Consider the following 16585-nt stretch of genomic DNA (forward strand, 5'->3'; position numbering starts at 1 on the left):
TAAGCACTGGGCTACATCTATCTATCTAATCTATTATTACTAGAGTAATATATACAGGAACACAATATAATGTGCACATAATCAGGGTGGAGCATCTTTCTTTTTGCCATACCTCTGGGCTTCAAGTGCAGCCCTCCACTCAGCCAGAGTCATGGTGGCTGTGGCCTGGCAGTACCAATTACCAAAGTCCTGCCTGTGGGTGGCAGGGTGCCGCTCCCTCTGCCACTGCTTGCAGGGGATGGTGTCACTGTTCCTTGTGTAGTTCCTCATCTTTCTTTCTTTCTTTCTTTTTGTTGCCACTCTGCTCCTCCTCTTGTCTTTTCTTCTTGTGATAGTGCTGGGTGGTATAAGGCACATCTGCAGGTGGTCCTGCAGGTCTGGAAAGAACCACAGGAGCCAGAGGTTGGGAGGCAGGCAGGAGAGGTTGGGAGGCAGGCAGGAGAGGTTGGGAGGCAGGTAGGAGAGTTTGGGAGGCAGGCAGGAGAGGTTGGGAGGCAGGCAGGAGAGGTTGGGAGGCAGGCAGGAGAGGTTGGGAGGCAGGCAGGAGAGTTTGAGAGGCAGGCAGGAGAGTTTAGGAGGCAGGCAGGAGAGGTTGGGAGGCAGGCAGGAGAGGTTGGGAGGCAGGCAGGAGGGGTTGGGACAGACAGGGGAGGTTGGGAGGCAGGCTAGCAAGGTTGGGGTGCAGGCTGGAGAGGTCGGGGTTCAGGCTGGAGAGGTTGAGGGGCTGGTTTTGGTTGCCTGGAGAGGTGGCGCGAGAGCTATAAGGACAGGCAAGCTAAGACCAGCAGATGGAGCCACTGGCAGGCTATGTCTCTGCTTCAGTTGGGATGTCCCTGCAGTGTTAGGGGGCAGAACAAAGACATGGGGATTTGCCAAACTGCCGCTAGGCACACAGGGTTGGCCTTTCCTCTTAACTGCAGTAGGCAGGCTCTCTGGGCCTCATGTTGGTGGTGTTTGGAGTAGAGATGCCTTGCTCCAGTACACTCTTCTTCTGCGTTCTTTCAAGTCTGCAGTAGCTAAAACTATTCCAAGCAGTATGTTTGTATACCATAGTGTAATATAACAGTACAATATATCTACAGACAGTAGCACAGACACTAGGTCATTATATATTATAAGCAAAGGAAAAGAAACTAATAACTCTAAATAAACTACTCTATCAAGTGAGGTGACTGCAGACACTTGCTAAAAATCCTTATTACCATCCTCATCATCACAAGTATGTGGTGGGACTCAGGGATCAGGAGGATATTTAACTTGTACAGCATTAAGTACGGTTTTAATATAATATTTGTGGATCACCCAAATGATATTTAACCAATAAACTAAATTCAACAAGTAACAAATGAAAGACTTAACTATGTTTTACATTGCACATGAAAACAGTCTTTGTTGGTGAACGGTCATAATTTGGTGTCATACTGTCAGTTTTTAATAAATGTGACAGTAAAACTTAATGACCTAATGAAAGCTGAGGGGGTCTCCCAACTGGGCTGCATCTGAAGCAGTATTTACACATATACTTATGCAAATGAACACTCTGTGAGGACAGCAAACCACATCTCTTTTTTTACACAACAAACACCTACAGTGTGAAGAATGGCAGAGCACTGATGCGATCAGGTAGGAGGATTTCACATTTTTACACATTGTCACACTGAGGTTACCAAAGAGCTTGTGGCTTTTGAATGAGCAGTACTAATGCATGTTGTCTTCATAACAACGTACCACGCACAAGCCAGTGTAGCTTGACAAAAGACAGAAAACCAGGAGAGATGCACAATTGGTTGTACCACAACAAATGTGTAGAAAACAAATCAGGGATTATTTAATCGGCACATCCGATGAATGAGACTGATTGGTCCAAACTCTCAATTGATCAGGTGGAACAAGAAAGGAACACAGGTTAAGCTTTTCTCCTCTTTGTGAATACGGCCAGTGACAAATGTGGATTACACGCCACAGACCAGATGTGGAGAGGCTGACCAACCACTGACATGTTGGGAATGTGGACAGAAGCCTCGTCAGGAGCATGAAGCTATCAACGCAGAGATGTGATGACTGCATGGTGTCTCATATGAAGGAGGAAGGAGGAGGAAGGAGGAGTTCTCACCGTGTGATACGTCACTTCATCATCATCATCACACAGACCCTGCAGGACACAGCAGCACACCACACAAGGCGACACAACACCACACGTCACGACACACAATGACACAGAAAAGACACAATACAACAAAACACCACATGAGAGGACACAACACCAAATGACACATCGCTCAAACACGACAGCCCATGAAATGACACAAGCACACACAACACAACACAAAATGTCCCTCGGTTGAATGTCTTTATCATCATTTACAAATGAATGACCTTCATGGGTTTTACCTGACAACGGTGAACAGCTGAACACCAGGGACAAATGCTCAGATAGTATAAAAGTTGTGGCCTTCATGTCTGGAGGTGATAGTGTGTCCCACTAACCTGGGACTAAATACTGTCTGGCACTCTTCCCTGTGTCTCCTCTATAGAGGATCCATATCAGACGGCTTACCTGTCCTTCAGCCCTGCTCTGCTTCTTCTTCTCAGATGACGGAGGTGGTGGGGAGACCATCACTGGGATCAGCCTGCACAGTTTAGGACACATGTTCGGCTCAGTGTTGGTCAGCGGCACACAGCTTTGTACTGAATCATTGTCCTTATTCTATTCTACATCTCTCCATTTTACTCGATCCTATCCAGAATGAAATGTGGAAGACAAAACGGGTTGCCTTGACAGGTGTCCAGTATGCCGTGGTGTCAGTAGAGGGACTTGTTGCAGCACTGACAGCAGCTTAAGTAGAAGCGACTGACGTGGTAATACAAGTGCAGGTAGCTGAAGTAGGAAGGATAATAGAAGTAGTAGTAATGGTAATAATATAGGTGGTAGTAACAGAAACATAATTAAGAGGAGTAGCATCTGCTTCTCATAGTAGTTCTATTCTATTCCTTGGTTTTTATTTAGTCAAATAGTTTCCCCCTGCAGCAGAATAAAACACAACCACACCTCACATGACGTCACACATTTAGACGTTCTATCCTATTCTATTCTGTAGGAAGTTATAAGTTTAGGTTTCCGGGGGCTTTGTGTGTGTGATTGTGGTCAGCCAGCGTTTGCTGGTCGGTATTTTAAATGCCAGTATGGAGTTCACCAAACTCACCAGGAAACATGGCTTTAAAATGTCGCCTGGTTTTCCTTGTCCGGTGGAGGATTGTGTTTTGGCAGTCGGGGAGGTTGTGGGTCACAGCAGCATTAAATCTGCTGCTAGAATGAACGGCGCTGTGGGGATTTGTGTCGATACTGTAGACAAAGCAGTGGTGTGTTATGTGATTTTTTGTAAACTGTGGGACTTGGAAGTGTTTTGGCTGTGGAGGAGAGGGTCCTTTGGTTTGGACATGTCCTGAGAAACACTCGTCTGATGACAAAACACAGAGTGAAGCAGTGAGAGGAAACAAACAGAGTAAAACCAGGCAGAGCAGCGAAGAGACACCAGAAAAGGAACAGAGTCCAGACTACGCTGACAGAACTGAACCACCCAAACAGAGAGAAAAGTCTGGGAAGAAAAATGTAAATGATGAAAAAGAGGCACAAGGAGAACAGGCGGTGGCATCAAACACTACAGGCAGAGCTGCAGAAGGTGTGGTGCTGAGCAGCGATGAGGATTTGATGGAGGAGAGAAACATCTGTAAGGTTCCTTCTTCTGAAGAGAAAGCAGTCAGCGAAAACAAGTGGCTCTCAAGCCAAAAAAGGAGCAGTGGTCTGCATTGCACCCTACCCCAGCGCTCATCCCCGTGGGTGGTGGATCCACAGGGTGTATTTATATTATTAATAAAAGCGGAAACAGTAAAATAGGAAATTATTCTAATCGAGAGGTTACCTCATCGTTTGTGGGTTCGGTGAGGGCCAGGGTGTGGGCTGGTGTTAGATTTTCCAAACTGATGAGTGACATGTGTGATTTGGAGCAGCAATGGTGTTACAACATCATCTGCTCCGTGATAGGTGGAGGTGTATAGCTGTACAGATGTATAGCTCTGTGATTGGTTAACCAGTCTGGTGCTGTATAATGGGTAGCTGTTTTCCTTTTGGTTTTGGATCATGGCTTTCTAGTTATTTTTCATGATTATTTTTTATCTATTTATTTATTTATTAATGTTTAATTGTGATATTTTACTATTACTCCTTTTATTCGAGTATTATTCGTTTTCTATGATTTACTTGTCTGTGCATTCATTTTTTCCCCAGTAGATTTTGCTGGTGACACTGGGATGGTGAGCATATGTTAAATAAAGGTTCTTTAAAACTCAAACTCTCTCTGTGACACACACACACACACACACACACACACACACACACACACACACACACACACACAGAGTTATAGTAAAGTTATAAAACAGCATATGCTCTCTGAGCTCTTCTGAAGCATCTTGCAGTATTATAGGAACAAACATCATCACATCAGTTGGTCTGAACAGGAAATGTCATGCTAACCTTTCAACCCAGCGAGCTACAAAACAAACTAAAACAAATAAAACCCACAATACACCATTTTACAAAAGCATTTCACAGCCTTGGTTATGTTGAATTGGTAATTGTAAAACTCACATTATCTCCATCACGTGCTGTTTGATTCCCTGGGGAAAATAAAACAAGTGTGTGTGTGTGTGTGTGTATGTGTGTGAGTGTGTGTGTGTGTGTGAGTGTGTGTGTGTGTGTGTGTGGATATCAGTGTTAACGTGTGGTGCAGAGGTTACCCAGACAACAGCAGAGGTGGCACGTCAGAGATGTGTGATGGCTGGCAGGACAAACTCCTCACCAAACGTCTTGTACAGCGCAGAGAACACGCAGGCTTGTCTTCTGCTTTCTGGCCTCCTACCGTAGCAAAGCGGGGCAGCGTTTCCCCTCACGAGTCACACCCGGAGTGGGGGGAGGGGTGTCCGTCACGTGTCTAACTACCAGCCCCTTACACCCTTCCATACTGACGACGTGCAGGCTTGCTCTTCCAAAACAAAACTCTCCAAAAGTTAACGGATCCGTTTTAGCGACCTAGACGACATCTATGCACCAGACTAACACTTGGATGCTCATACAGCGTCTTCCTCCGTGTCCAGCCTATCCGTGCGTCGCCACGCAGCTCCAGCTAATAGCAAAAGTTAACAGTATTTCAATGCGATACTCGCGCTTACGTCATCACGTTACTGGTGTCCAAAGCGTCACCGCCTATGAGCACTTGATAAGGTTTTAACATGAATCCGTTCTGCACAGCAGTAGAGCTCATCCGCCACGAGCGCTCCGTCCACGCTGCTCGTGCGCTCCCTCTCTCCTGCCTTTCGTTTCTTCGTGCGCGTTCATGTGTCTTAAAGGTGCAGTCAACATTTGTACCCGCTACATTAGTATAGCAGATTTATTAAGATATTTGTTTTTTCTTTTCATTATGGAGAATATCATATGATACTGTTGTGGTTATGGGGATACATAACCACTTTCAATAAATAAATAAAAAATATCATAGGAGTGAACAGGCGCCATTTCTAGACCCGGTATCCAGTTCTACTCTATTACATCCATGCAGGGGACAGAGTTAAAAAGTCCATCACCAACACAAATGTTGTTTATACACACATACTTGACAAAACAACAACAACAACAACAAAACACGAATGGGACTTTTCTAATTCAGCGTCTTTACTGATGTGAGCACATGAAATTAAAGTACATTTAATAAGGAAGTACAGTCCACAGTACTGGAAACATGGCAGACGTGCTGCTGTTACTGGGACATATTAACACATGAGTGAAGCCACTAATACAAACCTACACACATGTTCACCTGCACAACATGTACATGGATGCACACAGGTGAGACACAACCACTTCTGTCTCTCTCTCTGTCACACAGACACACGGAATAAAACATAGCTTTTATTTACAGGTTATCAGGAACAAAACACCACTTTATTTGACACCACACAGAAACCATCAATAAACAGGAAGCTGACTCGTATAATCTTAAAGTCGCACATATCATCAACATTTCTCTACAACACACAACCATAAGGTGAGTCCAGTAAATCCTACATGTGAAGCTAAAGGGGATTCCAGAGAGGAAGAGAGAGAAGGGGTAAACTAATAGCAGGGTGAAGTCTTGCAACACCTCATCTGATCCATCGAGGTTTGTGCTGTTCTGATGTGGATGTTATCATTCAGCGTCTATCTATTAAACATCAGCCACACACAATCTTCCATCTGGATGTTTACACACCATGTTTTTACCGCCCTGTCTGTCTGAAACACATTCTGCTGATCTGAGCAACAACAAACAAGCTGTGAGTCGCTAAATAGCATCCATTTAACGTGTACTCCTTTCACACGTTGTGATTTTCACACTGTTATCTGACAAGAATGAAAAGAAAACCGCATCCTGACTACACAATGTGCTGCAGGATGAAGTTACAATACCCATCATCACTAGTTTGATTTCCTCCGCCTCGCTCTTCCATAACAACCAGCATCTTTACTAAGACTACAAAAAGCTTTAAAACTGCCTTTATTTATCAGTCTGTGTGTGTGGGGCTGAATTAACCTTCCTTCACTCTCACTTTGATCAAACCACATCCATCAGCTGCTGCTTTTTAGCGCCCGTTTGGTCCCCCTGGATAAGAACTGAGACTCTTTTGAAAACCACACAAAGAAATGAAAGTGGTGAAAGAAACCCGTTCACCAAACACGTCTTCCTCTGAGGACAGCTCTGCCCTTTCCACTCGTCAGCTATTTCCAATCATATATTTCAAACGCAGAACAAATCCTGACACGTAACCGGGATCTTCCCTACCAGACCTTCATCACTTCTGCAACCGCTCCTTCACCACACCACAGTCCAAGTCCAAGTCCAGGATAGAGAGGCTGAGTGAAAGTGGTGTTGACTTTGTGGAGGAGGGTGGTTGTGTCAGAGACGCTGTAGAAAGACAAAACACCTGCCTTGTGGTCCAGGAACACTCCTACTCTGGAGGAGGAAGGACCTGACACCTTTGTTTCTACACTATTGTGTATGAACCTGTAACGACCCCCAAAGCAGATTAACCTCCAGGACTTGTCATTATCACCAAATAATGAGTCATCTGATGATCTCTTGATGTCTTTGTATGACACTGCTATACCAACACCACCACTTAATGTCACCTCCCAATAACAGCGTCCAGATAAGCCCTCCTTGCACAGCACTTGGCTATAGTCAGTAAACCTGTCTGAATGAGGAGGATAATTCAAGTCTCGTGGTGTCCGCATCACCTTCCTGTTGTCCTCTGACATGGAGACATGTTGATGGGCAGAGTTCACATCCAGCGTGAGAGGACGACAATCTGAAAGAACAGAAGTATTAATGTCAACCTGCTGTCATTTACTTAATAATTGTTGTATTTGTGTGTTGCAGTGTTTTGCTTACACAGTAAACAGTCTTCTCTGGTCTTTGGTTCTGGTGGCAGTAAGACATCTACAGCAGACGCTGCAACGAAAAGCACAACAAATACAACACGTTTATAAACTAGATGAGACTGCAAGTGTACAGGGAGGTTTTTCTGTGTGTTGGTGTGTGTTTTTCTCTATACTCCATATTCCTTTCAGCTACCTGCAGATGAAATCCTGGGCCATGTGTGTGTCATGATGTGGTCTAGTTTGTCTCTGAGGACAGACACAGCATCAGTCACATCTCTGAAGTAACGCCGAGGACGCACAACAATGCTCGGTGAGTCCAGAGAACCAGCCGTGAGGGAGAGAGACTTGAATTTCTGGAGTGAGAGAAAGAGAGACAGAGAAAGAGAGACAGAAAAAGACAGACAGAGGAAGAGAGACAGAGAAAGAGGAAGACAGAGAAAGAGAGACAGAGGAAGAGAGACAGAGGAAGAGGAAGACAGAGAAAGAGAGACAGAGGAAGAGCGACAGAGAAAGAGGAAAAGAGACAGAGAAGGAGAGACAGAAGAAGAGGAAGAGAGACAGAGGAAGAGAGAAAGAGGAAGAGAAAGAGAGACAGAGAAAGAGAGAAAGAGAGAAAGAGAAAGAGAGACAGACAGAGAAAGAGGAAGGGAGACAGAGGAAGAGAGACAGAGGAAGAGGAAGACAGAGAAAGAGAGACAGAGGAAGAGAGACAGAGAAAGAGGAAGAGAGACAGAGGAAGATAGAAAGAGGAAGAGAGACAGAGGAAGAGAGACAGAGAAAGAGGAAGAGAGACAGAGACAGAGAAAGAGGAAGAGAGACAGAAAGAGAAAGAGAGACAGAAAGAGGAAGAGAGACAGAGAAAGAGAGACAGAGGAAGAGAGACAGAGAAAGAGGATGTAGTTAAATTGTGTGTCTCCAACACAGGACGTCTCATCAAACACGTCTCTCACTAAACCCTCTCCATCTGGCTGTGTGGGTCAGTGAGCTGACTAGGACACCAAGTACAGATTGTGGCTCATCACCTTTACTACAAATCCTTCCCCATCTTTCCTGAAACTCTCCACAGAACAACCAGAAACAGAATAAGAGTTACGTTTGTACCAAGAATCACTATTATTTCATGAAAGATAAAAGTCCCACACAACCATCGGCGTCGCCAGGTCATCTTGCCGGGGCTTCAGCCCCAACGTTTTGAGCGTCGCCCCGAATATCATTTTAAATGTGAGCCTATGTGAAGCCCGACACCACACGTGACGTGTGGGAATGTCCCATAGTCTTCGTCACGTAACAGCCTGTCAGAATAAATGCTGGTCTCTAAACTAACTCTGTGTGCGTGTGTGTGTGTGTGTGTGTGTGTGTGTGTGTGTGTGTGTGTGTGTGAGGGAAAGATAATTTAATATTCCAGGAAACTAATGTTAACATAAATACATGTGTCTTTTTTCTCTCGTCTGGTACTGTAGCATGTCAATCAATGTTTACCATAGCAGTTGTGAAGTATTCTGCTTCTACTCAATACTACTACTAATTACTAACAACTGCTAATATTTTAACACCACAAGTCATAATTAATCTGGGGAGTAAACAGCACCTGAATGAAATGGATGTGGTCGTCAGTGTGTGACAGCTGCTCCAGCTCAGAATCGCTCCTCCTCCACTCTTCCATCTCCTCCTGCAGCTGCAGGAGAAGCTCTTCAATCTGACTGACTGCAGTCTTCTCCTGGGCTCTGATGAGCTCCTTCACCTCGCTGCGCCTCCTCTCAATGGAGGCCACCAGCTCAGTGTAGATCCTCTCACTGTCCTCCACTGCGGTCTGTGCAGAGCTCTGTCAGTAGAAAGATACAAACACCTGCCTGGTAAAGAAGCTGCATTTCATTTCAGAAGAAGGACCAGATGGATCCTAAATGTACATGTGACTAAAATGAACTTCTATTCCAGTCCTTTCTTCCACCTCTGATGCATTTTAAGCTGTGTTAGTATCACACTTTATTTAAATAGATAGTTACAAATCCCTTAGCAAATAAACTCAACCGCTGAAAATAAGACAATAAAACAAAAAGGGTGAGATAGGGTGAAAGATAAAACATGTGGCAAAACACCTTGTGCAACTACTGGGCTGCGAACATTGTAAAACTTTCCCATTGGACATTTACATATGAGAATCAACAGGGCACAGATTGGGTTCACATGGAGCTCTTATCCAATCCTTTAGCGGTATTCACCTCTCCACTACCACATAATCCTAACATACAAATAACAAACCCGGTGGTTAAAGCTTCACTTAGGATAGGGCTCCAGTTTAGGAGGCATCTTGGATTAAAGCCTGCCAGCGGTCTTTTGCCAGTAGCAAATAATCAGTTCTTCTCGTCATGTGTGTTAGATAAGGCATTTCAACATTGGCATAGACATGGACTGGTGTTTTTTCTGGGATGTATTTAAAGACGGAACATTCACCTCATTTGAAACACTTACCAAAAACCATAACATACCCACATCCCATTTTATTAGACACCTTCAAATCCGTAGTTTTGCCAAGAAAGTGTTCCCCTCATTTCCGTATCTGCCACCAAGGAGCCAATTAGATGTTATGCTAGAGATGGATCCCTTTGGGGGAAAACGGGTCTCTATAATTTACACACTGATCCAGGGATTGAAACAGATATCCTGGGACAAAACAAAGACTGCATGGGGGAGAGAGCTGGGTGTAGAGCTTTCTGAGGAGGCATGGCGGGACAGCTTCACTCGTATACATACGTCCTCATTGTGTGTGCCACATGGCTTCATTCAGTTTAAGGTGCTTCACCGTCTTCACTACTCGGGGGACAAGCTTGCCAGAATCTTTCCCACCACACACCCTGGCTGTCCGAGGTGCAGCCATAGTCCAGCCTCGGTGGGACACATGTCCTGGGCATGGCCCTCCCTCAACAGTTATTGGGGACAGATATTCAATGTATTCTCACATATCTGTAAACAGACCATAACCCCTGATTTTCACACAGCCATCTTTGGCATACCGCCCCCTAACTGTAAGGTGGCAACTTTGCCTCATTACTAGCACGCAGACTGATCCTATTTAACCGGAAGTGGAATAAAGCTCCATCGTTTTTAGTAGTGCATAGTCCTTTTGTTTCTTTTCTTTTCTTTTTTTGAGCCTTGGGGGGAGGGGGGGGTTCCTACATGTTTCTTTTTTGTTGTTGTTGTTGTTCGTGTGCCTTGTATACCTGTTCCAAAAAAACTTGAAAATGGAAAATAAAGTTTTCAACAAAAAAAAAACCACCTTGTGCAAACATTTAGTTCAAGTTGGGACTCTCCTCAGCCAACAGAATATATCTGATCCATCATCTCTGCCAACCCTCACTAGGAGAGAGCCCAACATGGTAATTTGTCACTTTACCAGACAAACAACAGCACACACTTTAGTCCATTTTCTTCACCTTCAGATCCTCCACAGCCTGTCTCAGCTTCTTAATCTCCTTCTCTCTCTGCTGGACTCTCTCCTGGGCTTTCTGGCGACGAACATCCAGCCGTTTCTGGAAGAAAACATACCAAAACATTGCAGCTGGGCAAAGGGAGAATAAAGAGGGAAGCATTTCTGTGTCGGTCAGCAGTTTTTAAGGTAACACAGGGAGCCTCGGCTTTTAGATGTGCTGAATATTCTGTGTTGAGAAACTGAAGGTTTTCCATATACAAACCAAACCTATTCTGCATGTAACCTCACAGCACTGCCTCTTGTTTGTTGGTGATCAACAAGTTGTGGTGGTCCTACCTGTATCTCAGCCCTTTCTGCTGCAGCCGACACTGTATCGTGGCCCTTATGTTCATAAATGGTGCACAGATAGCAGATACACTGCTGGTCTGTACGACAGTACACATCCATCAGCTTGTCATGACTGGAGCACATCTTCTCCTGCAGTCGGGCCGTGGCAGAGACCAGCTTGTGCTTCTTCAGCACAGGAACAGTGTAGTGAGGCTGGAGGTGAGTGGAGCAGTAGGAGGCCAGGCACACTGAACAGGTCATAAGGGCTTTGTGAGGTCGAGTCCCTGTGCAGAAATCACAGGCCACATCTGTGGGGCCAGCGTAGGACACATCTGAAGAGGGAGAGGCCTGCTGGTTCCCTGTTGTCTTCAGATTCTCCACAATCTGAAATATTAAAATCCTGTCTTAAAGGAATTATCTGCTGTGGTCATGATAAAATGTACTACTGCTACGATCACTACTTATGGTGATAATAATGATAAGAAAGAAAATCAACATCACTACAATGTTGATGTTGTTAAGTTAGAATGAAGTGAGGAACAAAACAGAGAAACATGTCAGTAATAAATAAGATATGGGAAAACAGTAATATAAGAATAGGAGTAAAATAGTGTGGAGAACATATATGAAAATAACAAAATGAAAGCCACTTTATTTGACATTGTATTCTTACAACGAATTGTATTCTCACAATGAATGTGTTGTCTGCATTTAACCCATCCTATTGTATAGGAGCAGTGGACGACTCCAGTTCTTCTTTCCATCGCCTTGCTCAGGGGCACAGACAGGAGTATGAACCCTAACACGCATGTCTTTTTGATGGTGGGAGGAAACCGGAGCACCCAGAGGAAACCCACACGGACATGGGGAGAACATGCAAAGTCCACACAGAGAGGACCTGAGAAGGCCTGGGGTTCGAACCCGGGACCTTCTTGTTGTGAGGCAACAGTGCTAACCACTGGGCCACCATATATTCAAAATATATGTAAAATGAGTTGAGATAGGAATGAAATCAACAGAATAGCCCAAGGATCTAGAACCTCATTTGGGATTGTCCTCCTGGGGTAACAGAACCGAAGGCTAGTCCAACACCTCAATAATAATATTACATTTCAATGGATTGAAGCTACAAACTACTAAAATGTGACCACAAGTATTTCTTTTGCCAGCAGCACAATAACTGCCACAGCTGCCTCTTATAAATGACTTTTCTCTTCCTGTCAGTCTCACCTGAGCCAGCATGGTGTTCTTCACAAGGGCAGGCCTCGGGCTGAAGGTCTGTCTGCACTGAGGACAGCTGTACACTCCCTTCTCTTCATCCTTGTCCCAGCAGCTCTCTATACAGTCTCTACAGTAACTGTGTCCACACTGAAGACCGACTGGCTGGTTGAGGAGGTCCAGACAGATTGAACAACACAACTGATCTCTGTCCAGCAACAACCCCTGCTGCTGCTGCTGCTGCTCAGCCATTTTACTGACAGCCTCTCTCACACTGACGGAAAAGAGCAGACAACAGTTTCGTTTTCTCTGAAAACACGCTGGAGACTAAACAGGAGGGACTTCCTTGTTCTGTCCAGAGGGAGAAGCTTTACAGGAGAACAGGGGTGAGCAATGAGTTAAAAAAGTCCAACACCCACAAACATGTTGTTTATATACACACCGACAAAACACAACAGACAGGAAGTTACAGACAGGAAGTGTAATTAAGACATTAAAATGGTCTTAAGGAGTCCATTATATTCACGTGCCCAATGTTTATCTGTCCCCGTGCAGATCTTTTATTGTTGCTCTATAAAGACGGTCACTTATCACTGATCAGCTTAATCAATAATGCTGCTCATGCCATGTGTCAGTACTGTCTAATGGGCTTAAGCAACGGTAGTAATGACACATTGTGTACTGTATGTAAACATTACAATACTTTGTTTATCACAAACATTGACTATATGACTATAACTACTTTAATTACATTATATTATTGTTAAATAATTATATTATTGACGTCATTATATTACTGTTAATATATTATTATCATATTTACTATCATATTTATTACTGTTTTCATATTATTTACTATTACTATTGTGATAAAGCAATAGCCTTCATTTAGCAATTAAAAGATAAATGTTGTGTAACTTATATTTCCTGGTTGTGATGTGTGAAACAATAGGACATCTTTTGTTGTTAGAGAATTACGTTTCGTATATACATTGTATTTAAATGAAAAAGGACACTTTTGTGTTGAGTCATATTAATCGAATTTTTTATTTTATTTTTATAAATATATTTCTAGTTTTTCCCCTTATCCCATCCGATTAACCCACTGGCATATGGCCGGAACACTTGTCGAATAACTCCCCTGGCTCACGTTTCCACAGGAAGGAGATAGTTGTAACACCAGCTCCCTTCGAACTCGGGTCGGCTGCTCTCGCCATTTTTCACGCTGAAGCCTCGCATGGATTGCATCACCTTCAGGCCGCGAAGGAGGCGTAGGGAGAATGCTTTCGGTTGCTTGGCTACAGGCGCCCGGGTGGGCCAGAGGGGTCGCTGGAGAACGACGAGTTCCCGAACAGTACACCGATCTACACCCACTATCCCTCGGGTAAGGGTGGCCTAATGAAGGCCTGACCCCGTGGACGCTCTGGCCGTGACCGGTTATGGCGAGTCTGGGATACCAACCTCCCAGCCACGTGACGAGCGGACTGCAAGAACGGCGGTTTATTCCGCTCCGCCACCAGAGCGGCCCAGTAATCGAATTTTATTATAAGGAAATAAAAAACAGTGCAATAATAAAATCAGTGCAATCAGTGGGTATTCATTTAGATCAAATAAACATGTTGTAACGTACATGAATCAGTAGACACGTTGGCCCTTGGCTAACGGGTCGAACCCTTTAGTCGACTGGTTAACGTCGCTTGCAGAGTGGGAGATGCGGGTTCGCGTCCCGGCTGTGGCGACGGTCTCCCAGACTGCCCCCTGTATTCACTACAATATGTACATGTAAACAAAAAATCAGTTATCTATTATCTATCTATCTAATCTACTTTTATTAGAGTAATATATACAAGTACACAATATAATGTGCTCATAATCAGGGTGGAGCATCTTTCTTTTTGCCATACCTCTGGGCTTCAAGTGCAGCCCTCCACTCAGCCAGAATCATGGTGGCTGTGGCCTGGCAGTACCAATTACCAAAGTCCTGCCTGTGGGTGGCAGGGTGCCACTCCCTCTGTCATTGCTTGCAGGGGATGGTGTCGCTCTTCCTTGTGTAGTTCCTTGTCTTTCTTTCTTTTGTTGCCACTCTGCTCCTCCTCTTGTCTTTTCTTCTTGTGATAGTGCTGGGTGGTATAAGGCACATCTGCAGGTGGTCCTGCAGGTCTGGAAAGAACCACAGGAGCCAGAGGTTGGGAGGCAGGCAGGAGAGGTTGGGACACAGGAAGGAGAGGTTAAGAGGCAGGCAGGAGAGGTTGGGAGGCAGGAAGGAGAGGTTGGGACACAGGAAGGAGAGGTTAGGAGGCAGGCAGGAGAGGTTGGGAGGCAGGCAGGAGATATTGGGAGGCAGGCAGGAGAGACAGGAGAAGTTGGGACAGACAGGAGAGGTTGGGAGGCAGAATAGCAAGGTTGGGAGGCAGGCAGGAGAAGTTGGGAGGCAGGCTAGCAAGGTTGGGGTGCAGGCTGGCGAGGTTGGGAGGAAGGCCAGAGAGGCAGGAGAGGTTGGGAGGCAGGCTGGAGAGGTTGAGGGGCTGGTTTTGGTTGCCTGGAGAGGCGGTGTGAGAGCTATAAAGACAGGCAAACTAAGACCAGCAGATGGAGCCACTGGCAGGCTATGTCTCTGCTTCAGTTGGGACGTCCCTGCAGTGTTAGGGGGCAGAACAAAGACATGGGGATTTGCCACACTGCCGCTAGGCACACAGGGTTGGCCTTTCCTCTTAACTGCAGTAGGCAGGCTCTCTGGGCCTCATGTTGGTGGTGTTTGGAGTAGAGATGCCTTGCTCCAGCACACTCTTCTTCTGCGTTCTTTCACGTCTGCAGTAGCTAAAAATATTCCAAGCAGTATGTTTGTATACCATAGTGTAATATAACAGTACAATATATCTACAGACAGTAGCACAGACACTAGGTTATTACCTCAATAGGTTAAGTGTTTATTAACTCATCAACTAGCAATGGTTGCACTGTTCATCACCGGGAGCTGAATGGTGGTGTTCTCCATCACCGTGGCATTATTTAAAATTACTTGCCGGATGTGGAGGTGTGCTCTGGTGATAAGGCTCCAAGGCTCGTGTCTGACTCCATCTATGTGCCTGGGTCCACTTCACTCCTCGCAGAATTTGACAAAAAGTGCCTCACACACACGATTGCAACCAGGCTGCTGCGCCGGGCTTCTCCCTCCCACAGAAACCTGTTTAAACATGTGACCATAGTATAGCTGATCTGCTGTCAAAGATTACAAGTACATATGAACTGCCCTCACAATCCCCCCCTTTGGTTTGTTTGTTGATTTAATCAACAACAAATCGTCTAGATAAAGCACCAAAGACAACATGACAATGGATACACATATCTTGGGGAACATCTTACCTCACACAGAATGACTGTGAGATCTGTCTGTCAGTTGTAAGCCAACTGAAATGCATCAGATTTACATCAACACACTCCATATGAACTCAGCCGTCAGACAGAAGTCACAACTATCCCATGTCCTCTCCAGCCAAACATCTCACCTCACGCTGGACTAGAAATGAGTGAAAGACTCCAGAAGTTATCTACACTAATCTGAGCAACCAGAGCACAAGACAAAAAACAAAACAAAACAGTATTGACATAAACTTATGTGAATGCTCACAATTCATGTAAAACACAACATAGTCGCCAGTAGCACTACACAATGAATAAATGACAGAAGAATACATGGGAGATATATTCATAACACACATGTAGATTGGTTTAACATAAGCAAAGGAAAAGAAACCAATAACTCTAAATAAACTACTCTATCAAGTGAGGTGACTGCAGACGCTTGCTAAAAACCCTTACTACCATCCTCATCATCATAATTACATGGTGGGACCCAGGGATCAGGAGAATATTTAACTTGTACAGCATTAAGTACGGTTCTAATACAATATTTGTGGATCACCCAAATCATACAAGTAATGATAAAAACAATAATGGAAAACAGGATAATACCCAAAATCAGAGTACCCATAAATGTCGCCCCCACAGATACCAAGGGGCCAAACACCCTTTATCCCTTGATCAGCATCATGTTCAATTCTGATATTTCAGCATGGTTGCTAGTAATATATGCACAGCATACAGTGGAGATCATCATCGTCATCCTATTTCCAGTTGTT

General features: G+C 44.7%; 1 protein-coding gene across 1 annotated transcript; it reads right to left on the reverse strand.

Moving 5' to 3' along the window:
- Positions 1 to 5710: 5710 nt before the first annotated feature.
- LOC130121800 (tripartite motif-containing protein 16-like) lies at positions 5711 to 12808 on the reverse strand. The gene is made up of 7 exons (XM_056290700.1): positions 12459 to 12808; positions 11238 to 11612; positions 10906 to 11001; positions 9063 to 9296; positions 7668 to 7827; positions 7485 to 7544; positions 5711 to 7401 (listed from the first exon to the last, which is right to left on the reverse strand). The coding sequence occupies exons 1-7, from the start codon at positions 12696 to 12698 to the stop codon at positions 6872 to 6874; spliced, it is 1695 nt and encodes a 564-aa protein (XP_056146675.1). The 5' UTR covers positions 12699 to 12808; the 3' UTR covers positions 5711 to 6871.
- Between the last annotated feature and the right edge of the window lie 3777 nt (positions 12809 to 16585).

This window comes from Lampris incognitus, chromosome 12 (assembly GCF_029633865.1).
Source record: "Lampris incognitus isolate fLamInc1 chromosome 12, fLamInc1.hap2, whole genome shotgun sequence".
In the NCBI taxonomy this organism is placed as follows: Eukaryota; Metazoa; Chordata; class Actinopteri; order Lampriformes; family Lampridae; genus Lampris; species Lampris incognitus.

What these genes read in the sequence shown, in the direction of transcription:
- LOC130121800 (XM_056290700.1), bottom strand. Translation starts at nt 12,698, where the DNA reads ATGGCTGAGCAGCAGCAGCAGCAGCAGGGGTTGTTGCTGGACAGAGAT. An exon ending in CAGAAAGGGCTGAGATACAG is followed by an intron (nt 11,002 to 11,237) that starts GTAGGACCACCA and finishes GTTTTCTTCCAG; the next exon opens with AAACGGCTGGATGTTCGTCG. An exon ending in ACCACATCCATTTCATTCAG is followed by an intron (nt 7,828 to 9,062) that starts GTGCTGTTTACT and finishes CTCTCACTCCAG; the next exon opens with AAATTCAAGTCTCTCTCCCT.